General features: G+C 42.7%; 1 protein-coding gene across 1 annotated transcript in view; it reads left to right on the top strand.

Moving 5' to 3' along the window:
* lsamp (limbic system associated membrane protein) overlaps window positions 1-19,934 on the top strand; it is a 169,265-nt gene that overhangs the window by 126,059 nt on the left and 23,272 nt on the right. Inside the window, exon 3 of the mRNA XM_076282253.1 lies at window positions 13,074-13,199. Coding sequence (XP_076138368.1) covers window positions 13,074-13,199 — 126 coding nt within the window. The remainder of the gene's footprint in view (window positions 1-13,073; window positions 13,200-19,934) is intronic.

The raw sequence follows: 19,934 nt of genomic DNA, 5'->3' as shown, positions 1-19,934 counted from the left end.
GTAAAAGACTAAATTAATTTGCGCTGTGAATGCTTATTTTGACAGGCCATAGGCTAAATAAAAATCGTTATTTGTCCGACGCAAAACAGAATATCGAAAGAAGGGGACACCAAGGCCACCGTGGCCTGTAAACCTCTGATTTTCAAAGGGGCATCACGGCAACGATGGGCATGGCCGTCGTGAAATTCCTACCCTGCACATACTGCACACACAGTAACGAAGCCAACTCAGGATGCCAACGATCGACATGGTTCGTGAAGTTAGTTGTATTGCCAACGTGCTTGATTTTAGTGTGGCAGGTTTTACACACCGCGTACGTCTTGTTTAGTTTCCCATTAACTTCGTAGAATTCGAAATGTGCCCAGATATCCGGTTTCCAAGCTTTGGGTGCGTTTTTAATTACCCGTCTATTGCGTTCATCTCCCTCCGTCATCTTGATTCTTTAGTGTTGTTGTTATGCTAGCTAGTGCTGCCGCTTAGCATGTAGCTACAGGCTGTGCATGTCATTACAACGTTGCTCCGGAAATGCTCCCAGAAGTAATTGAAACTTAACAACTTTATTGTCCACTCAAGGCCAGAAAATAAACAGTGACATAATCGATTATGGCACGTTGCCGCATCGATGCTGAATCGCGCATGCCCCGCATTGCAATGCATCGCCGAATCGATTATTGTTGACACCACTACAGGCTACATTGTTATTGATTTCCACTGTATCGGTCAACCATGAACAATTGTGTTAATAAAACCAGAAGAGAATGTCCGCGTCCTACAGAATCATGGATATAAGGACACAAGGGTGGTCTTTAAAAGCCACTTTTGAACCTTTTTGTGTATGTTTAATACTTGTTATTGCACACAGTCAGAAACATAAATGTTCTATAGAAATATTTGCATCGTGCATTATTCATAGGCATTACAAATATATTTGGGTCTATAGGCAGTTGCCATTGGTGATCACTGTCATGTTAAGAATATGTTTCCTCAAGGGTAATTGGTTGCTATTCGTCCACACCTCTACATTAGAACATTTATTTACATTCCAAATACAACTTCACAACAAAGCTTTGTTTTGTTGTTTCCTTTTTGAGCAGTTGGGTGCTACAAAGACTTGAAATGCAAATGCCAGGAGTACCTATAATAATGCATGTTTCACATTTTTGCCGGCAGATGTGATCTTTGTGATGTCAGTTTGAGAGACAGTAAGAAGCTTTTCTTGAAGTAGCAGGTAGCTTTCTGAGCCATTTGAGACCATTTTTTTTTTCGTGCACCTCTTCCTTTCATTCCCGATGATCAAAAAAGATAAGAGGCTTTATATTGTGGCCTACACAATGCACCATTAAGTATTTATGCTGGTAGTATTTATGCCTGGAGCACAGCTGTGTGGTATTTAAGGGGAGATTGAGAGGCCTGCCATGGGAATGTCTGACGAATCCCTGTCAGATTAAAGATCATCGGCGTGGGAGGTGAATGTGTGCATGTGTGTGTGTGTGTGTGTGTGTGTGTGTGTGTGTGTGTGTGTGTGTATGTGTGTGTGCGCATGTGCACCAGTGTGTATGTGTGAGGTCAGGGAAGTGGCGTACAGCACTTTAAAATCTGTGCGAGACGAAGTGGTGACCTTTTCCAATTATCCAGGGACACTCGGAACCTTTCTGAGATTCTTTGGTAGCCTTTCGCTCTGCTCCTCTCTTCTCCCCCTCTCTCTTTCTCCTCTTTCTCTTCTCTTTTCTCCACGCTCTTCTTTTCAAAGAAAGCCCCACACTCTTTCTTTAAATCGATAGCCTCTACTGCCAGGCGCTCTGGACTGTATGTGCGTGGTTGGTGGGGAAATCTCTAGGGTGTTAGAGAACCAGCATCGCTCATCTCTGAACCTCATCACCGGTGAGGAGAATCGCCAGTGGAGGTTTTAGTGGGTGGCGTCAGCAGGCTCGTGTTCGGCCAATTTATTACCGACAGAGAAGTGAGCATGAGGGGGATGGAAAGCATCACAGAGGAGCAATATTGTCTATTTCCTTTGAACATCATAATGAAACGGAATCCTTGATTTTTTTTAATGATAGAAACAATTTAATATTCCGTTTTCTCCTTGCCATGCGTTGATGGTGGAAAAAAAGAGAAAGGACTCCTGGTATACACAAGAAAGAGGGAGGGGAAAAAACTAGAAAGAGAACAAAATCATTCCCTTTAATCTTTTTTATGAGTGTGCAAATGGCACCTCATGCATTTAAATGGGAGCATCCGCCTGACACATGTGACTCCAGAGGCGTCAGAGAGACATCAGGTGAGGTCCCTGTACCTCTGAGAGTTGAGTGTGTTTGTGTCTCTGTGTGTGTGGGCCGTGGGGGGGTGTTGGTGTGTGTGTGTGTGTGTGAGAGAGAGAGAGAGAGTCTGTATGTTTGTGTGTGTGTGTGTGTGTGTGTGTGTGTGTGGTGAGCTCATCACTCCCAAACAGTCGCTACCAAACACACAGCTCCACTCCAGCACAATACGGATGGGGAACTAATGGCCAGCCAGGAACCCGTGGCCAGTCTATTTACCGTTTAGTACTGAAGCGTTAAAGCCAAATGAGATCAAGCTATTTAGCAACCATACAGGAAATACAGAAAGTAGTTATTTAAGAATTCTGTTTGATCTGAAAGCAATATAGTTAGCATTTACTACATTATAGTTAATGAGAAGCCTGGTGTTACCATCTTAAATGTGCAATAGAAATGACTGAATTACTGTTTTTTAAAAAGTGCCTACAAGCAATTAAATAATTTTATTAAAAATTCCATGGGTAATCATGTAAACCTGTACAGAGCAGTGAGCGTTTTTTTCAGGGAGGAAAGTTTGTTGGCTGTCCTCCTGTCCTGGGTCAGGGAAGAGTTTGATTTATCTAATGTACTAGTCATTGTCTCTTAAGCTCTGTTTTTTTATATACCAGGAGTTATAATGCTACAAGCCAGTTCAATCAATATCAATTTTGGTTTATACCTTTTAACAGTGCTTCTGCCTTAAATTAATGTCTGTGGAAGACTAAAATAGTGGATGCAGCCCAGACACTGTCCCCAAAGTTTACGTGGAGGTGGTGAACTATGCATTATTATTCATCAGAGTCAGATAACAAATTAATTGATAATTCAGTCATAATGGGTTCTTAATGGAGTTTGACGCTTTATTATAGCAACTACTGACAAGCCCACCGTACATGAATCCCTGTAAGAATCTGAGATCTCACATGGTGGCAGGGCCATGGAATGGTATCACTTGTAGTAATTTTTGTCTTGTAAAGGTTTTGAGTTACTCTGGTAGAAAGGCAAAATAGAAAGCCTGAATGTGGCAATCTGCCAGTATCCACTGCCTCGGTATGAATGCAAATGGCGCAGCCTCTCTGATGACAGAAATTCCGCTTGAGCATTATGAGCACTATGTTCTCTGGTCGTTATCGGCCCATTTCGGAACCTGCTCGAAAGTATGGATATTGCCACCATAGAGATTCATTTGCATAATATTTTGTTCATCTTTGAAATTGAACCTTGTAGCGTTCATCGATTTGCTGATAATGATATATTTGGCAATTCTCCCACAAAGTGGAAAATGTCAATATGTACAATAACTACATGGTATTTGTTAGTGAAATTATATGAAATTATTGCATTGGCTTAATTTGTGGCTATCTGCGTTCCACTCATATCAGTCTACCATGAAAGCTTGCTTTGATACAATCGTTGAGCTGAAGACAGGTGTTGGAAGAATGTATTGGATGTGGGTTTTAAAAGGGTTCGCTGCAGAATGCATAATAGCCTCCGCATTTTTCGAATGTGCACTTGTTTTATGATATCCAAATTGCCAACCTCGTGGGGCAATTTCATGTGTAAATTGCTGCCACCAGAGTAATGAACCTCTGTCCCTGACAGTCTCACAAACTATGGAAACAACTTGGGTGCAATTCCCTCTTTGGGGGTAGCAAAGTAATTTTCCTTTGCTGTATCTATTTTGTGTAGTGTCGTCTTGATAATTGCATCGCAGTTTACGCTCGATTGTTGACTTGTTTATCTCAATAAACTGACGCCTGGTTGGTTTTCACTATATTTCATTATATACAGCTACATTATTGTCTATATGTAATACGAAAGGCAAGCTTGTATTGTGTGTAAAGGCAAGTGGAGTCTAATACTATAGCACTATAATATATATATATATATATATATATATATACGTTATTACTGTATTATTAGGTATAAGTTCGTTCAGTCCATACGAGTCGATAATCGCATGAGAGCTGTATTCCGATTACTACCGATTACCGATAACAGGCATTGAATCAGCTTATAGGGACTGAATGTTATGATCAGTCAGCGACTAGGTCAGAGGCAAAACTCAATACGCCTATGATCACTGACACACTAGTTAGAAAACCTTTGATTGAAAGAATACTATGTGCACCAGTGATTTTCGATTGCTGTAACTGATGAACATGGTTAGAAAATAGTCTTTGAATAATAGAACTTTCTCAATTTTAGACTCGTGGGCTGGGTCTGTTTGCCTGAATTTATCACGGGTTCACATGGAGAAAAATTACCAGAGCAATTGAAAAGTCTGATCATGAGACTCCACAAAGATGGGAAAGAAAATAGGTAGATCAATAATTAACATCAGTGGACGCACAGATGCAGCAGTAATTGTGTGGCATACAACGAAGCTTAGCATCACTGATCAGGGGAGAGTTTCTCCAAAAACAACAGTCCCTGTAGAACATCTTCCCTGTGATGCGCATTTCGGCATTGGCTCAAAACTGCACTAGCTAATACATGAAATTATCAGTTTTAGGGTGTTCAGGTGGGTTGGACAATGGTTTATCTTTTCAAACTATCACAATTAACAAATATCCAGGAGTGATGCTTCTAAGACTGATCATTTAGCAGTGACTCCAACTGCCCAACTTTGCAACTATGTTTTTGATTGATTGTTTTTTGATTGATCGCACTGCTTTTGAGAGAGACCAAATCTGAAAGATTGTAACTTCCAAGATTGTGACTGTGGTTAGATAATGACACAAGACACGTACCCCATAGCCACAGTGGGCTATCCTCCTAAAATGCCACCGCAGATCTGCTACCACTTTGAAAAACAGATGGGCATATGTTTCAGATTTGGCCCAGGAGTTCAATGGAATGGAAATCAGTTGTCTGAGACGGCTCAGACACTGTGAAGGACATTGCATAACGTCAGCCTCTATGGCTGGCGTCCAAGAGTAAAAAAAACCTCCTTGTTTGCTCTTGGACACAAAACTTCAAGATAAGACTTTGCAAAAGAACATGAAAAGAATCCTGATGAATATTGTAAGCACCTTCTTTGGTCAGATGAGACCAAGATAAATGTATTTGGCTCAGATGGGGTCCTGCATGTTTGGTGTGATCCTGGTAAGAAATACCAGGAATGCATACTCCTAACAGAGAGGCACAGAGGTGGCTGCACAAGGCTAAGAAGGTGTTGGGGAGATGACATTTGTAGATGGCACCATGAATGCACCATGAATGACAAAAAAACTTGTCAGAAGAGATGAGTCCCTGTCTCCAAAAGTTTGGCAGAAGAAGAGTATTCCAGCATGATAATCAGTCAATGCACACTGACAAAATCACACAAGGGTTTTGTAGAAGAAAAAAAGTGACCGTGCCAAATTTCGTCATGTCGACGCCCATAGTTGGCTCACGAATATCCTGGATTGAAGACTTATTATTTTAAAGAAAGAGGTTGAACAACACAACTGAGCAACACATCTTTCTCCACGCCAAGGATGATTGAACCTGTCATTATGAATAAGGGTGAACTTGCAAAGGATTCAGCTACAATATGTTCCTCTCAGTAATGAAAGGTGTACTGACATTTAGTTCCTATTGTGTGGCCTGTATTTCAATTATAGAAAATATAAACTGTTAGTTTGTAATTTTCCATAATGACAACTGCCCTATCATTCAACGTAGAAGTAATGGAACAAGACTACAAGTCTTGCTGTCACTTTCAAATGTGACTGTCAACTGACTACATGCCCTCACCCCTGTCACAAAGTTTAAAATTATAGCATCTGTATTCTGAATGGACACGATTACAGTGAGGAGTGTGGGGGGGGGGGGGGCAGGGTGAGAGTAACGATTGTGAGGTGATACAAATGAATGGAGATGTAAGTGATATTACACAGGGGTGAACTCACTTCTCTGGTACCGTGCATACATTTCCATCCACGCCAGTCATTTTAATCCTAAACCCTGAATGTATATTCTAGAATGAGTCTGATCCATGGCACTAAGGTGTGAAATCCTGGGTGTTTTAATCTCCTGGAAATGTGGATGTATACATTTTCAGTTGGTCTCCAGCCTCATGACAAGGTTGGAATGGCACTTGATCCCACACAGAGCAGTAATTATTTACTGTATGGATATTACCCATGGTTTTCCACTCCATAAAACTCCCTCGTGAGTTTCCTGATTGATTAATTAAAGACCATTGTTATTATTAAAGTAATTACTTATTTGACAATCCAATAATACTGTACACATGACCTGAAGGCAAAGTGCTTTGAGTGTTTTTAGCAGGGATGTGGCATTGCTCATAATTAATCGGCCATTACCATGACAATGAAAGCGTCCAGTATTTGACAGACATACTGTAGTGGAAGTGGTTGGGTGGCGGTGCGAAACGCTGAGCTCATAGGGGTGTGAATCGGATAAATAGCCGATTGCCTAGCTGGATGTGGTCAGGCACCTGTAAAGTGCCTGTTTTTGTGACACACCAGCAGTAACTGCAGCAGTGGAATTGCAATTATACATGGAGAGAAGAAACCAAAATTAAACACGCAGGCAAAAAGCAGAGTGTGAACAGAAATTATTGGTGTTTTTTCACTAAAGGCAGAAGATAAAACGAGAGAGAGAGAGAGAAGCTTAGCCCCAGTACCATCTTCATGGGTTTTTTGAAGCCTGTTTACCGCTCTGTTCCCTCATTATCTTATTTTGTGTTATTAGCCACTCCATCATTTAATCTTTTGAATGCAAATTTAATCTCTTTCTTCCTCCGGCTTCTAGCTGGTTTACTTACTCCAGCTCCATGGCTGCGTTCCAAGTAGAAAGTGAACAACAAAAAAAGAAGCCCCTGCGATGGTGGAGTGGAGTGGAGTGGAGACTCGACAAAGTCACACATTTATTAAGACTTACTGTAGATAAGAGTTATTGCTTACAGAAATTCCAAAGAGGCCCATTTTTCAGTTAGTGGAAGTGGAGGCATTCTGCTCAAATTCAGGCAATCCATTTGCGCACTGACGTGGGTGCTTGTTAGACCGTTTCCGCTCGCCAATTTCATTTCCATTTTTCACAAAGCATCGAGTACTTGTTTGTAACCAATTTTATGCCATCTTGGATGAATAACACAGAAAACATAGACACATACAAGTCCCCTGTACACCCACAACTCTCGAAATCTACAGGACATGTCCTCAGTCAAGGATGTGTCCTTACAAGGACCCCAATCTGTACAAATAATGCCAGAGAACCTCCCTACAGACCTCCATTCGCCAACACAACACTGCAAAGGAAGTTTTTTTCTGTTTTTATCACCTTCATGCTCCTTTCCTCAAAAGTCTGTGGCACATTACTGCAGGATGAGTGACTGATGGCACCAAGGTACCAGGAGGGGCTAACAAGTGAAATCTGAGGCAACCAGCACTCCTCGACTCTTTGTGTAAGGGCAGCAGGATGTGTCTGCCATGAAGCGCATGGCTGCATCAAGCTGTGTGCTGAAAACCTGGAGGTCTCTGATTGTAACACTTAACAGGTTCCTTTGTGGCATTGCAACTTTTTGTCTTCAGGTTTTTTTTTTTCCTTTTTTTTGTCTTCCTGCTACAGATCTAGCAGCCAATTCACATTGGTGAAACTGAGCCTGTGAGTTTAAACCTTTTTTTCCAGCTGCTGTGATTGCTCTTGCCTGCTCATGGAGGTAATTGTAGATGCACTCATTAAAGTGCCTGCAACCTTAGAAGGCAATAGCATGGAGATGAAAGTGTATCAAAAACAAACAAAATTATTAGAAGGTCCTTACATATGTACAGTCAATTGCAGGTATTAGAGAACAGAAAGGCATGACCCGGTAATGCCCCCTGAAAATCTTGAATATATTACATTGTATTGTGAGGCATTCCACTTGGCAAATTAACAAAGCATTGCTGTCATTTTATGGAAGGTAACCGATTGTAAATTTGAATGTCAAGGTACTCTATTGTGTATGCATTAGGGGTCAAATGAAAACAGTTTATTCAAAAGTGTTATGGACTTATGTGTGTAGTTGAGGAGGGAACATATTGCTTTTTCTATCTCTTTATATTTGGAATTTTATTGGCATAGCTGTTTGGAGGTTGAAACCACTTACAGAAGGTGTCCTGTACATAAACATCAAATCAAATAAATTTGAAACGCCAAAACCTAAAGATGTTACTTGCTGTGAAGAAGGAAGCTTATCAGATATGTTCTGCATAGTATGCTAATTTCCGTAAGATGTTTTGTGGCACACAGCCTTGATTAAAGACACAGTTGTTCATCATCACTGATAATCAACCTCATCAGTTTCCTCAGCGTCTTCTGAGAACACGCTGAACTAACCTATGGCCTAAAATAGCAGCTTAATGAAGTACGTTACATCAGACATGGCAATAGAAAAAAAAATTGAGAGATGACACTACAACCAAAATATGTAGAATCATCTTCAAATTGTGTGTTTGATTTGTACAAGATTCAAATGTATGCAATATATTCTGAGAGACTTTTGAAATGACAGTTCAGCACTGCCAGTCCTTTAAAAGTTACAATGAATGCTATTTCATCACCTCACTTCACCTTTAGTGAGCCGTGTGTTCCCCATTGGCCAATTTAATTCCTTCTCCTTTTTCTTTCTTTCCCCCATCAAAGTAAGAAATCGGTTTTAGCTGTCTGAAGCCACAGCGGAGGGGGCACATGTGCGCACACATCAAATGACCTTAGTGCCTTTGAGCTCCCTCCTGCACACTCTCTGAGTGGACGCTATTCTCCCCTTTTTCAAGGCCTTGGAAAGGACTCAACTCCTTTCGCCTGGCTACCGCGCCGCCATCGGCTTTCAGTGTCACAAACGGCCTCCGGGGGTCAAGGTGCGTCGAGCTCTCCCTGTTATGTTGTCCAGCAGGAAGGGCTTGTCTGAGGCAATGTTATTCAATTTAGGCAGCTGTCACTGCAAGGCGACACAGAGATTACTTTGGCCTCCTGTTTTTGAATTTGGTGGTAATGACCTTCATTCGTGACATGGGTGTAAATTGACAGCTAGTTTTATGGCTGAGCACTCAAGGCCAAAGGAGCTTTCTTTGCGATTACACTATTATTTTCCTACCGTTTAGACATCATTTTCCTGGGTAGTTGTCTATCTGTATGGTTGTGGGAGAAGGAAGGGAATAAGTGTATGTGTGCATATATGAGAACACCTCCATCTCTTTTTTGCTCTCCTTTTAGTATAGTTTGAATGTTCAAGGCTGCATCCCAGGTTAGAGCATGAGTCCTCTATTCTTTTTCTTGGAAACTGCAGTACAGCAGTGATCTTCATTGGAATCTCTAATGCTTGTGCTGACATTTGAAATGGGAAATATAAAAAAAAGGGAATGAACGAGCCCTGGCATCAGTCTGTGCGTGTTTGAGTGCAGAATGCAATAGAAGTCTTACTTCTGGGCCTGCGTGCAAATAAATCCTACTGGTCCCTTGTTTTTTTATGTATCTGTGTGTGTGTGTGAGTGTGTGTGTCTTTGTGTGTGTGTGTGTGTGTGTTTGTCTGTCTGTGTTTGTCTGTTGTCTGTGTTTGTCTGTTTTGTCTGTGTGTGGTTAATTAGTTTGAAAAGTAGTAGTTCAAATACAAGGTATATTCCCAGGCTGTATGTATCAATGTACACATGTCATATATCCCCTTTGCCGAGTCTATGCCTATATGTGCTCTGAACACATGGAGAGAGAAGGAGTGAGAGTGAGAGAGAGAGAGAGAGAGAGGAGAAAAGTTGAGAAGTTAAGCCCTTAGAGTCGATCAGCCACCAAGCGAATTCTATTTCATCTCCGCCCCCTGCCCACCCCTTGGTAACCGTATTCAGGCCAAAGATGAGGCATAGGCAGATAAAAACGCTACGCCGTGACACTAAACACATTTATCAGGGCACACACAACACAGAAGGGCCGAGCGCCAGCCTGCTTTACGAGCCACTGAGATGGACTTTGATCATCGCCTCCTCGCGGGCCCTCTCAGCCGCTTGAAGGCCCGATGGGTCCGGAGAGAGTGATATTGCCGATTTAAACCCATTTCTTCATGGGCATTGACAACAAAACCATTTGCCTGAGAAAATCAGATAGAAAGGAGGATAAAAAAAAACCACTCATAATTGTAATTGTGGCATATATTTTTTTCTTTTAACATAAAAAGGTTGTGTTTCTCCCCAAACCACCAACATTTTATCTGTAAAGCATGCATGGTTAACACATTTATATGAGCCCATTGCCTTTTCATCTGTTGACCACTTTTTTTTTTCTTTTGCTGTGCTTTTTTTTTTACTCGAGTGTGGTGGTGTCCAGACAGGATTCATGTTTGCTGCTGCGGATTACTTTCAAAGAGTTATCATCAAGTGCAGCAACGTAGAAGCTCTCTGCAGCAGAGCCAGCAGCGCCGCGTTTCATGAGTCAGTCACGGCGCCTGATCAAAACAACGGATGACCTGGAATAGTCCTTGTACCTATTTTTCCCCTCAAAGACAACAACAGCAAAAAAAATTATGGGCACCAAAGAGAATAGTGTTTTCACCGGTACCTCTTCAAAAACTGCCCTGAAGCCCAGCCCATAAGTTAAATAACAATTCCAGCCTCGGGCAATAGAGACAGAGGCATAATGCGTTAAGCCTCCTGGTCTTTTGACTTATGAATCCGCACCAGCAGTTCTTCTCCAGGGCTGTGGGTCGTTATCGCCATGTGCTATTTTCTCCCTCCGAGTTCAGCGATATGCCGTGGATGTCAAGGTTTCAACGCTAGAGCTCTCAGCCAGCCAATGAGAGATCAGGGCCCTCTCTCTTTCTCGCTCGCTCTGCTTCATAAGGAAGAGAGATTTGATTCGCTGTCTCCTCAATCTCAGCTGTGATCAAGGAACACGTCTCACTCTGGTCAAGACTGGCTGTGCTTTCATGTGTTTTTTTCAGCGTGTTTAATCGATGCAGCAGCCTGCACGGTGAGCAGAGGATGCAACTGGATAAGAGACAATATCATTACTTACACTGGACAAGGGATACATTTTAGCAGCATGTTTTATATTTTATTTGTTTGCTGCATGGAGTATAATGGCTGAGAGAAACATTTTTTACTGCTTGTCTGACATATCAAATTACATATTTTTATGTAGGACACAAACAATGTCACAAATGTAATGCTGTAACCTGTTTACACACATTCAGTTCTTTTCCTCCTTAGTGTTGTATTACATACGTTCATCGTTGTCAGCTGCTTTGAAGTGTCACATATTTCATAATAATGGGTTTTGAAGCAAAAAAGAATTCAGTGATGGCAGCATTGTAATAACATTCTTGGAATGCTGTTGTTGTTATTTTGTTATTCATATGCTACATAAAAATAGAATATACATTCATGAAGTCTTTTTCTGATTCAAATGTTTTTATCTGATTAAACTGGGTTTTGACAGTCATTTTGCATTTTGACAGTATCATTTACGGATGGCTTGAAAAACACTCTTTACAGAAGCATCAGGCACTTGTGAGCGTTAATGCAGCCACGTCACTCTCGTGCACGGCAGTGGTTGTTAATCAGTTTCAATTCTGGCCGGCGTCAACTGGCTCCCCAGCCATGCTAATGAACATGTCGGACACCATCCGCACAAAGTAAACAAGTTGTCATGATGGCTTCTCCTCTCCTTTAGCAGTTCCCCCACCCCACCGCCACCCTTACCTCCTTCCCCCTGTTCTGCTGCTCCTCCTCCTCCTCCGTCACCTTCCTCCTTCTCTACCGTCGATGCATTAACTGTCCTCTGATTGATGGCCTGCAAAATGCTGACCACCGTAGAATAAGGTATGCATCAGCTCAGTGTAATTTGTGGGAGCCGCTCTACGCGACTCATAAATTCCCCTCTTTTGTTTGTTTGCGCGCCAAGTAAATCAGAGACTCGGGAGTGCCGCTTCATTAAACATTACATTTAGGTGACAAATGCGCAGGTACCCACGAACATTCGTCATGCCTTTTCTTCAGCGCGCTCCAACTTCCGTAAGTCGCATGTTGACAGCTCGGGTGAGTTGGAGTTCGCTCAACTGCTGAATATCTTAATTTAAAAGTTCCATGAAACACCTTATTGATTATCCTGCCTGGTGCTTTCAACAGGATTTGATGCCTAAGCTATATGCTGGTAATGAATCTAAAGAGACAGGTTTACCCTGCTTTCAGTGACAGAGGCACCACAAGATTTTATTGAAGTCTTTCACAGTGTGCCTTGCATAAAGAATCTGTAGAAACATAGTTTGGTCTTTGAAATGTGCAACTATTTATGAATGGCTGCATTGTACTATATATATGGTATATGAGTGGATCAGTGATTCTATTACATTCTATTAAGTTCGGTAGAGTTGTTGCGTGCACCACCTATCTTTAGGCCAGGTGCAGAACAAAGTACAGCTCTGGAAAAGTAAAAAAATTCTGATGTCATCCTACGGTTGCTGAGTGAAATGTTGCTGTTTTTAAATAAAAAGTTTGGAGCTACTCCAGTGTGCGAACATTCTATCTTTTGTTCTATTACATTCTATCTTTTGTTCTATTACATAAATATCTTTTGTTCTATTACATAAATATCTTTTGTTCTATTACATTCTATCTTTCACTCCAGTGTGCGAACATTCTATCTTTTGTTCTATTACATTCTATCTTTTGTTCTATTACATTCTCGCTTTTGTTCTATTACATTCTCGCTTTTGTTCTATTACATTCTATCTTTTGTTCTATTACATTCTATCAGCATGTTTGTAATTGTTGCTATATCTGTGTCATTTGTCTCTTTCAGTTCCTGCAAACATCTACAAAGTGTCGGAGGACATCACTATAAACGAGGGCAGCAACATGACGCTGACCTGTCTCGCCAGCGGTCGGCCTGATCCCATGATTACCTGGCGCCTCCTCAACCCGTCAGGTAGTCCATCAGTCACTACTAGTTGTGTTGTACACAGTTTCACTCGCCAGGCTTGATGTCCATCAGTCACTACTAGTTGTGTTGTACACAGTTTCACTCGCCAGGCTTGATGGCAGAGAGTCAAGGAGAGAGTGAAGGAAAAGAGAGAGAGAGTGAGAGAGAGAAAGGCTGTTTTCACCCTTTTCAATTAAATTTCCCTCTACGATTTGAATGTATTCTTTTTTCCTTTCTTCTGACATGAATCATCCCATTGTACTTTTTAATTAGGCTTCTCCAAGGTGACCGTTCTTTTTTGTGTGTGTGTGTGTGTGATAGTTATCACATGATCTTTAAAGGAAGCATTGCCTCTGATGCACCGTAATTGATTTCTGCCCAGATTGAATAACACCTAGAACCTTGTGTCAGTGTACCGCCGGTCTGAACTAACTCCCAAACGGCTCGGGAAATGTTTCTGAGTGCACCGCAAAATCCCCATCCCGTTCCACACCCCCCACTGAGTGATATTGATGGATCGTGTTTTGTTTTCGCACATGCAGCCAGCTGAGTTGGTGTTCTGCAATGAATGTGTTTATTTGCTAAGTAATAGGAGGATGCCTGGACCTGTCCCCGTTGATTAGCCGCGTAGTCTGTCACGCAGCGGGCCGGAGCTGCGTATGTATTCATGGGCTCCGCAGAAGCACGCTGCGTCGGGAGGGCTAACCCTCGTCCATCACTGCAAGGATAAGCACTTTCCTGAGGACTGTTTTTTGGTGTGTGTGTGGGGGTGGGGGGGCGTGCTGCAGGTAGAGGTGTTCCTGGAGTGTCAGAGAGTCATGTTTACCTTCCCTCTGCGCGCATGTTTTAGTCATGTGGTTCATAGCCTTCTGTAGCTGTGTGACTGTAATGAACAAGAGTTCTACATTACTTTCTGTGATCCATTAGTTTAGTAAGTCAAAACTGCAGTGCTTCATTAAGGCTCCTGATTGGAGCCATGGTGAATATCACACATGCATCATATAGACCGGCCAATTTGCCAGGCAGTTATTTCAACGTTGCGGACAGTGATGATAATGAACGCTAATGGATCTGCCCTGTCAAAACACTGCAGTCCTTTATGATGAGCCAGGAGCTTCTTCAGGTAAAGCCCAGGAACAAGCAAAACTAATTACCTCAATGCAGTCAATTATCAATGCATTTATTACCCAACGTAGAGCCTGCACAATCATTCATACTGAATCTGACCTAAAGGCTAAATTCATGAGATGAAGAATACTGAGGTGAAGTCATTTTTGAACATCTAAGTGTTGAAATCTGAGTGGTAGAGCAGCCACTGACAATTAAATCATTGCACATTCATTCTCATATGCACTTTGAATCTGCGAAGTAGGAACTTTATGGAAGCGATTGTTGATTAAGGCGGCATCTGTTAACGCTGGCAGCGAGTGCAAGGAATGAGCACTTGAACAAGGTGACTTACAACGCCAAGCAGTGTAGACAGTTGGCCTGCACCGTCTTGTGCCATCACACGGAATTGGATTCTGTGACAGAGCACAACCCTCTCCTCATCAGCGATTTAATTTGCAGGATTTGATTTGGGTAAAGATTTTACTGGCCGTGTATCCATCACTCTTGTTAGTGGAGCGAGGGAAACATATAGACTGCAACTTCTCTCAGAGGGAGGAAGATTAGAGAGCAGAACATTGCCCGCCGGACTATCCAGATTACCTCACTGAATTGTGGCCAAGACAATAAAAATGAAAGCAATGAATGAAAAGCTTAAATAAAAGCTTGTGTTATAAACCGAATGACCCAGGTTTTCTACAGAGAGCTTAGGGAGTCTGATCTGACTTGGAATAAGTTCCTAATTCTTTCTAATATCGACAAACACTATCCCCACATGCTGAGTGAAGTAAATACACTTCAGTTCTGTAATGTCTATATATCTGTCTATATTGTGTTTAAGTGCATCCACATTTCAGCGTTTCAGAGGCATGCTTTAGTGCAGAGCTTCTTAAATGTGTGGGCACGACATCCCTAGGAAGGGTCGGGAAATTATTTTCCATCTGAATTAAAGTCTTCCTTAGAAAAACATTGTAACAGGTTTAAAAAAAATGGGATATTCAATACCCCTGTGATGAAGGCCTGCCATTCATGTTTTTTTGTTGAGACTGGGTGCTCTCTTAATGCAAACTCAAATTTCTACCTGCACCTCTAGCCACCTGAATTCACAGATGCGCTGTGCAAGCTTGCCAGTGAAAGAACACTATAGGCAGCTTTCTTTCACCACAGGAGCATCATAAATGATATGAATGCTAGTTATCAATTACACAATTATGCATTGGAAGAGATTTTTCTGTGTTGGGGTTTACAACACAGATGTTGTCTCAGCAGAGTGGAGGAAGGTTTATTTTATGTTCAATCAAAAAGTGTAACTAAAGCAAGCAGATAAGTAAAAGAAAATAAATTCATACTGCCCAAAAGTAATAACCAGAAGTGTGCTTGGAGAGCTCAGATCTTTACAATACAATGCTGTAACATTATCCAAAGTGAAACAATATTTCGCCCTGTAGGCCTGTAAGATCCGCCCCAAAATGTAACAGGTTACCTATTCCTTGATGCAGGCTACACCAAGTTTCATATAAATCAGGCCAGTAGAAGTTCTACAGACAGACAAACTGTACCAAAACGTTGTCTCCTCTGTCGGAGCTTATTAGACTACTAGCCTGTTTAGTCTATACAATCTGAATATCAGTTTATCCAAATCCATTTCCGTGTACTGAGATCAACTTTCTTAAGCTTAGCAATTGAGAATGGGTGGCCATACAGCTTAGCTTGGATCTGAATAACTGACAAATACCTAAACTGATGCTAAGTGTTCACATTGCACTTCCTGTTGCAAACATAAGCTGTTCCATATTAGCTTCTCCTTAGGTATTATGCAGTGGGGGAGCAAACAGTGTGTGCTGTCAAGTCAGTGGGATGGAGAGAAGGGGCTCGTTACACATGGCTAATGTATTTTGGGGGGTCGCCAGACAAAAAGTTTAAGAACCACTGCTTTAGTGGACCAAATTTAGGTATGGGCAGATACTTGGCTAGCCCATCCAGGCACAGTTTGAAGCACGGTTCAATTGAGATGGTAGTCAGGTAATGGGTTTGCAGCACAGACAATTCCTTTGGGCCGCACTGTGGAATGAATCAAATCCCAAACATCTAAATCAAAGACAATGAGAGATAGAGACAGACAGAGAAGAAGAGCGGGGGAGAGATAGAGGAAGAGGAGGAGATAGACACAGAGAGGGACAGAAGGAGAGAGACAGAGAGAGGAAGAGGAGGAGATAGACAGAGAGGGAGAGAGACAGAGAGGAAGAGGAGGAGAGAGACAGAGAGGAAGAGGAGGAGAGAGACAGAGAGAGGAAGAGGAGGAGACAGACAGAGAGGAAGAGGAGGAGAGAGACAGAGAGAGGAAGGGAAGGGAGGTCTGATAGAGATATTGAAATTCAAAACGTGTATTGAATCTCCCACACTCCTGTCCCTCATGCAGCTGGACCCATTGAATATAGAAATCTTTTAAGTGGTTGCTGACAGGTACAAAAACTCCTAGTCTTTTATAATTCTCTCTCTCTATCTCTCTCTCTCTCTCACACACACACACACACACACACACACACACACAAGCACATCATACATTCAAAGACCACAGGCACCTCATTTCTAACACTTCAGGTTTCATTTTTCATGTGTCATGTTCATGGTCACTCCTCTTTCCCCTCGCAACCTATCACCCACACATAGGTCAGTAAAGGGCAGAGCTAAGTCCGAGAGGAAGTTAAGAATTATTGACTGCAGAAGCACGTCAGATATTTCTCCATATATTCCCAGACATAAAACATATTGAAGTATATTTTCTATCACTAGTTCCCCACTGGCAAAATCAATGTACCGGTACCAGCTAATTTAGATATTTTATTCCCCAAAATGTCACATCTCATAGCCATCCTCAAACTTTCTTCTGCATTTTCCAACACAACTTTTTATCTCTCTCTCTCTCTCTCTCTCTCTCTCTCTCGCTCACTCACTCGCTCTATCTCTCTCTCATCACATACGTAAAGAGAGCAAAAATTCACACCTTTCCATCCTAGAAAATATAAAAGGCACTTAAATGTGTGCTCTTAATAAGCTCATTCTCACACTTCTTTACCCTCCCACACTTTCTAGAACATCATCTATCTCTTTATCATTCTATCTATCCAGTTTGCCTCTGTCATTCTGGACAGATGGCCACTCTCACAACTTTATACAACATGGCATGACAAACAAACAAAGATATCCCTGAAAGGTTTTATCTACGGAGGGTAAGACATTTTTAAAAGAAAGTACAATAGCTACCCCTGAAGTATCCATGGTAACTTAGTCACTCAGATTCCAGAAATATCCGAAATCAGGTGCAAAACTGTTGGCGATGACTGTGGCGTCAGCATTCTGTCTGGTATGCCTCCGACAGCTGTAGTAGATGCGCGGTGAGGAGGGAACAGGTGATGGGGATTTCAGGTGAGCCTCGGTGGTGGCGTACCTCACGCTGGGAACTCCCCACCTTACACACACACACACACAAACACACCCTCCACACACATAAACACACATACTCACAGATGGCCAAGCTGTGTCCGTCAGGGCGGCTTAACGTTCATCTCACAGTCACGCAGTGATGGCAGCTATGGGCTGCCTCTCACAAGCTGTGCTTGCTGAAGGGTTTATTTGGACAACATCCCCTACACACACAACACACACACACACACATTCCAGATCACTCAAAGACATGTGTATGCACGCACACTTACAAACACACACGCACACACACACACGGGCAGTTTCTGTTGTTTTGATTTCCCGTTCTTTGCTTTCCTGCTGTGTCCGGTGGGCCGCGTGTGCTGCCCTCCGCTTCATGTTCCAGTGAACCGCAACTGTCCGAAATGGTCCTGTTTGCTGGTCAAGAGAGCGTTCGCATGAGACACCTCATTGCTCACCCCACACACACACTCGCTCTCTCTCACACACACACACAGAGAAAAACACACAAACACAACCCCCTTAGGGTCAAGGATTGTCAAACTGACAGCCGCCAAGCCTATCATCCACAGAACCGGTAGATAGAAAAATTATTCCACCCACAGTGTTCAAATGTCCTGCTAGGCGGAAGCGTTCATCCATTTGGAGGCTTTCCACAAGCCTGCACTTCATTAAGAATAGAGTATTGCAGGCACATCATTCCACAATTAATGATCAAACATCAAAATGTCGTTTTTTTTAAAGAAACTGCCTTGATGTATCCATCTCCGCGTGAGCGGACTCAATTAATGCTGCTAAAGCTCATCAGTATGGAAATTATAAAAAAAACTCCTTAGGAGTTTATTTTTTAAGACCAGGAAGTTGGGTCCTTGGGAATCATCCTCTGAATCATCAGACATGTTGAATCTCATTTCTTGGCGCTACGTTTGTGCAGATCAGGGTCATTATCTTGTAGTCACTTTGGGCATTTAGATCTAGCCAACAGTAAGGCCACGTTTCAAAGCCATGGCCAAGACCCTGTAGCAAAGCCCAGCAGCAAGCATTCCTGTTCCAACTGTAAGTTGTGTGATGGAGCACCACAATAATGGGATACAACAACCCTCTTCATCACTTTCAACAGGGACACCTATCTGCCAAGAGCATCAATGTAGGGGGGGGGAAAAACACCAAATCCCAGAATGCTTTGTTATTTTGGCCATGTCACAACACTGCTCTGTCCAAGTGCCACCCTTTTGTTCCTCTTTGGCAGGAGGTTTTGTCATATTCGCACAGTTTGAGGATAGCTGGTAGGAGGGTTTTGTGTGTGTGTGTGTGTGTGTGTGTGTGTGTAAGTATGTGGGTGTGTAGAGAGGTCGAAGCAGCATCAAGTAAAATTCCATCAGATGGCGATGAGCAGGCCCACTCTCTTAATTAATTAGAAAGGGAGAAAAAGTCACGTTTGATCAGTCCTCCCTCCAAAATAGACTCGCCTGAATCCGAGTGAATTAAGTACCGACTTTCATGTCCACTCTCTTGGGCTCACATCACTGAGTTTCTCACCAGAGCCTGTTTTGCTTTTATTCTTTCATTCTGTCTCTTTTTAAAAGAAAAGATCTTTCAAAATAACCCCCTGGAAACGTATTGAAAGAGTGTAGTGCCTGGAATCGATTGCCAGGGCTAGCATCAGCCACGGTCAGAGAGTGAAGTGGTATGTGTGTGCGAGTGCGTGTGTGCAAGTGTGTGTGTGTGCATGTATGTGTGTGGATGTGGGTGCAGACATGTGTGCATACTTGTGTGTGTGCGTACTTGTGTGTGCACGCATGTGTGTGTGTCTAAGGGGGCAGAACGGTAATCAATGAAGCAGAGGACCGAGCGTTTAGGCCTCTGCCCTCCCTCCCAGAGCCACTGTGTGTCCACTGCTGGCAAATGCTAGAGTGCGCTGGAAAGGTCACAACCGGGGATGGAGGACACCCACCGACACGCACGGCACGATGAGGCTCCGAGCGAAACAAACTGCCGAGAAGCTTGGTCGAGCCTGGCAGGTCTGGACTTCACGCCGCAACAACCAAAATAGAAGCCAGACGAGGGCGAGTCAGTGATGCCCCATTCCCGTCTGTGCCATCACGCACCCCCCCCCCCCCCCACCCCCACACACACACACATAACCACCCACCCATCCACCCTCCTCAGATGGTTCGTCTCTGACGTGGG

This window comes from Alosa pseudoharengus, unplaced genomic scaffold (assembly GCF_046254945.1).
Source record: "Alosa pseudoharengus isolate Yale_2024_CS ecotype anadromous, Long Island Sound unplaced genomic scaffold, YU_APseudo_1.1 YU_APseudo_1.1_scf_13, whole genome shotgun sequence".
NCBI classification, from domain to species: Eukaryota; Metazoa; Chordata; class Actinopteri; order Clupeiformes; family Clupeidae; genus Alosa; species Alosa pseudoharengus.
This window is presented reverse-complemented; position numbering and strand designations above follow the sequence as displayed.